Source organism: Poecilia reticulata, linkage group LG5 (assembly GCF_000633615.1).
Source record: "Poecilia reticulata strain Guanapo linkage group LG5, Guppy_female_1.0+MT, whole genome shotgun sequence".
Classification (NCBI taxonomy): Eukaryota; Metazoa; Chordata; class Actinopteri; order Cyprinodontiformes; family Poeciliidae; genus Poecilia; species Poecilia reticulata.
The window spans coordinates 28,764,367-28,768,970 of NC_024335.1; the positions used below are offsets into that span (position 1 = coordinate 28,764,367).

Consider the following 4,604-nt stretch of genomic DNA (forward strand, 5'->3'; position numbering starts at 1 on the left):
ATATATAGTTGTAAAAAATATATATATATATATGTTTTATTTATTTATTTTTCCTCCCTAAACACACGAGTGAAATTTGAAAAATTTACCTTGTGGTAACACACAAAATATTTAAAAAGAAAAACAGTGGAAGGTCTCGCTAAACCCAGAACCTTCTTGCTGCAAGGCAACAGCTCTACCAACAGCCAAAAAGATCATTATTATCTTTTTTCTTTCTTTTTTTCCCGAATATTTACATATTTACATAATATTTACAAATCAAGTGTATAAAAAGAATCGGGGATTTTCTCTCTTTTTTTCTTTTAATTCTTTTCTTTTAATTCTTTTCTTTTATTATTTTTTTTCCCCCACATCCCTCACTCCAGACCAGTGGGTGGCGAGAATTCACATTTCGGCTTTTGCACTGTCAAGAAGAAGAAGAAAAAAGACGACGAAGAAGAAGAACATTGTCGTCGTGTAACACTGCGTATTTGTTTTCCAATATTTATTAGACGCGTTTTCGGTTATCGGGCTGTTTTAGCACAGCTAGCTGTTTTCTGTATATAATGACATCAAAGTGAAACGTATTGCCGTGACAGACTCACGGGTGTTTAGCTAAACCAAGCTAACAGCAGGAGTTGCGCATCAGTACCTCTTTCAGCTGATCCAAAATGTACACTCTGTTGTCTGGATTATACAAGTACATGTTTCAGAAGGACGAATACTGCGTGTTGATCCTGGGGCTGGATAATGCAGGAAAGACGGTATGTAAACGTCTTCCTGACGTTTACTTCTTGTTTTCCTTCCTCTAATGTTATTGTGTGGTTGTAAAAAGTGCAAAGAGAAGATCCTATTTTGGTTTAAGAATCAGTGGAGCTTCAATTAAAACTAAGTCTTTTAACTTTGTATGGAACAGAAGATATTTATTTATACTAGCATTAATTTCTTAGCATTTTTTGGTGGATTTATTTAATGTGATCAACCGTTTTGGATTTCCTTCCACAAGTTTTTCACAACAGTTTGCTGGAATTTTTTTGGCCCATTCCTCCAAAAAATGGAGGAGTCTGTTCTGAACTGCATTCGCTGTTGTTGTATGTCGCTGTTGGAGAAACGGCTTCTTCTTTTGACATTGGCACTTCAGCCATTGATGTTTGTACAGAAACTGAACGTTAAACGCTGTAGTACCAGTTTTAGCCATCAGCTTTAGCAGGTTCTTAGCTTCTCTTCACTCATCTCACACTAAAACTCATTTGTTTCATGGACCCAGAACAGGTTCCATGTCCCTCAGAACGGATACAAACATCACACATCCTCCACAGTGCTTAATAGTTGGATTTTACTAAATAATAAAGGATTTTTAGCAATGTTGCTCCAAAAGATCTGGTTGCTATACAGATAGCATCTAAAAGCTGTTTTTGGAGATTTGGTAACTACAAGAAGCCACTCGTTTACCTGGTTTACCATCCTCTTCACCAAGCAAGACCAACATTTTGTCATAGTTGCATTTATTTTCTTCAGCATTGTTCTGATTAGTTTGATCAGTCGAATCTGCTGTAGAGTTTGCAGCTTGTATGTCCGTTATGATCCAGGGAACCAACTGTTACTCTCTTTCTGTCTGCAGACTTTTCTGGAACAGACCAAGACTAAGTTCAGTAAAAACTACAAGGGGATGAATCTGTCCAAAGTCACAACAACGGTTGGGTTAAACAGTAAGCTGATATTTAAATTGTGTTTCGAAGGCTTCTGAAACCACACAGATTTGTTTGTCCTAATTCAGATACTCGTGCCTGTTGTTCAGACTTCTGTAGTTACAAACAGAAGCTGTTTGAAATTGTTCCGCTGTGTCGCAGCATTTCTCATGGATCTTTCTCTTTTCTTCGCAGTTGGCACCATCGACGTCGGCAAGGCTCGCCTAATGTTCTGGGATCTGGGCGGTCAGGAGGAGCTGCAGTCTCTCTGGGACAAAGTATGCTACAAATGAAGCACCAGCAATATGAATTCTCTTTTAGGGGTTGGCATTTATCGTATCATGAAAAATAAGAATTTTGATTTAATGTTGTCAAAAAAGTCAAAACTTACAGTATTGCGTTGGGAACGGTATTTTTACTATTTTCTGCACTATTTTTTCCATGAGAGCATTTCTATTGTACATCTACAGTAAATGTTTAGGTTGAATATTTTAGGGAAAAAGAAATGTTTGAATTTTTAAGTACTTTTCAAAATTGTTATCAAATTTTATCCCAATAAACAGCCAAAGGTTAGGATGGATCCAGTGTGTTGATTTGAGTTTTTTGCTCATACAGAACTGTCTGTAAAACATTCTGCTGTTGTTGTAAAAACTACCTTTTCTTTCATGCTGTAGTACTACGCCGAGTCTCACGGAGTCATCTACGTGATTGATTCAACTGATGAAGAGCGCCTTTCAGAGTCAAAGGAAGCCTTTGGTAAGTTCTGTTTTGATTTTATGGCAAAAAAATCAAGTCACTTTATTGTAGTGAAAAGATAAATAACCGTTTAGACCTACATGAATTGTATCAGGATTGTTTTCCAGAGAAAATGATCTGCAGTGAGGCGTTAGAAGGCGTTCCACTCCTCATTCTTGCCAACAAGCAGGATGTACCGGTACAGTAACCCTTCATTACTCCGATATTCATGTTCATTTCCCTAATTTTTAGCAGAATGGCAATCGACTGACATTTACATGTGAAACTGATCTTATAACCCACCAGGTCACATCTGCACCTGTGCAGTTAGCAACATTTACCCCACTGTTACCGACTCAGTGACTCGGTCACTACATTTAAGGACTTTTCGGAGAACAAATTCAATATCAGCCCAAATTGTAATCAGGTCTTTTAAAGGCCTGATCTCTCAGAGACACTCTGTGAGAAAACTGCAATCTGCTCACCACCGATTTCAAACACTAGCCGTGTTTCCATTCCCCACAGAGCTGCACAAATCCGCTTAATGGAAACACAGCAATTTTGGGGAAACAAACAAACAAAAAACAAACACATTTTTCAGCTGGGTCCACCAGAGCTGTCGCAGCATCACAGTCCATAAAAAGTTGATGACTGAGACGATGAACGCTGAATTATGAATATATCTCATATAACTGTTTACATTCATCACTGCCATGAGTTTTAATCACTTATCATGTGAACAAGCTCATTCATGTGTTAATGTCTTATTTAATGGAAACACTGCAATTGTGCAATTATTTGGGGGACACTAGCAGAATATAGACAAACATCTGCGCTCATTTGTAAAGGAAATAATGCAGCTACTGTAAAAGTCACACTCTGTTGAGAACAGGTGGTGATTTTGACTCAGAAGAACAAAAAAGGAACAAAACCAAGTTTTTACACTCCTGACTTTACATGGAGATGGCAGCGATGTAAAAAAAGCAGAAATTAATCTTCTTTTCCTCTGGGTTTGATGGTTTCTGACCTTTTTTTAAATCAGAGTAATAATCTTATGATATTTGGCTTTAGTGAACATTGATTTTTCTTTTTTCTCTTTGTCCATTTTGACTTGTTAAAAATGGCAAATAAAATATCAACAGTATTTGACAAACCAGAAAAGAGTTTGTGAGTGTAGTACTTTGCCCTCGTGTTGCTTTTGACGGTTGTGATGTGTATTTTTTCTCTTCTCAGAGTCGTTTGTCGGTTCCAGACATCAAAACAGCCTTCAGTGACTCGGCACCAAAGATCGGCAAAAGAGACTGTTTAGTGCAGCCCTGCACTGCCCTCACAGGGTACGAATACCTCTGGGCTGTGGCACTGTGCTTCAGCAGACAATATAAAGAGTTATTTGTGTTTTTGGCACTTAATAAATGTGGGAAGGTTAATACTTGCAGCTTGTTGAATGCACACTTTGATGTTTGGACTGTTGGCACATGTCAAGGGCATCCTCACTACCTAAAAGAAAACAGAAATCACTCCTTTCACCACAAACATTAACAATGTATCATTTTTTTAAGAGGCAAGTGGATGTAGTAGAAACATACATACACCGAATAAAAAACACTTATTTACTTTTTTCTCACAGTCTTAAGTTAAACCAATAAAGCTTCTCTTGTTTTAGGTAGTTGGAAATAATTTTGGAAATTCTAAGTGCCAGAATAATAAGAGGTGGAAAATGTCGGACACATATTTATCAACATCTTTCAGATTCAGTTCAACATCAGTTTGAGACACTTTGTGAAAAAAGTCCACCTGTTGCTGATTCTTCCCTCGTTGTGCTGCAGGGACGGAGTGAACGAAGGCATTCAGTGGATGGTGAAGTGTGTGGTGAGGAACATTCACCGGCCGCCCAGGCAGAAGGACATCACCTAAAACATGGCTGACCCCACATATTCTGGACGTTGGCTGAGTTTTTGGACATTCCATGCGACCCCTGGAGTTGATGACATTCTGTTTTTCTAGTTTTACACTAGTTGGAAGTTTTTCTCTTTGGACTCTTGTTACGGTGTGACTGTACAGGTTGATTTTGCACTGTGAACTTGGGGTGATACATTTTCTAGAGATCAGTAGTGAACTGCACAGTAAACTGAGCCTCACTGACAGCAAGGAAACATTGATATGTCACTTCTCTTATAAATACATCAAGTTTTCATTACTTTA

General features: G+C 38.0%; 1 protein-coding gene across 2 annotated transcripts; it reads left to right on the top strand.

Moving 5' to 3' along the window:
• Positions 1 to 385: 385 nt before the first annotated feature.
• Positions 386 to 4,604, top strand: arfrp1 (ADP-ribosylation factor related protein 1). Of its 2 annotated transcripts, XM_008410271.2 has the most exons (7): positions 390 to 743; positions 1,601 to 1,688; positions 1,863 to 1,945; positions 2,342 to 2,423; positions 2,531 to 2,601; positions 3,636 to 3,736; positions 4,229 to 4,604. In XM_008410271.2, the coding sequence occupies exons 1-7, from the start codon at positions 651 to 653 to the stop codon at positions 4,314 to 4,316; spliced, it is 606 nt and encodes a 201-aa protein (XP_008408493.1). In that variant the 5' UTR covers positions 390 to 650; the 3' UTR covers positions 4,317 to 4,604. The 2 variants fall into 2 exon arrangements, 1 of the variants encoding a protein (XP_008408493.1); XR_533794.2 differs by lacking the exon at positions 4,229 to 4,604 and having other exon boundaries at positions 386 to 743; positions 2,518 to 2,601; positions 3,636 to 3,724.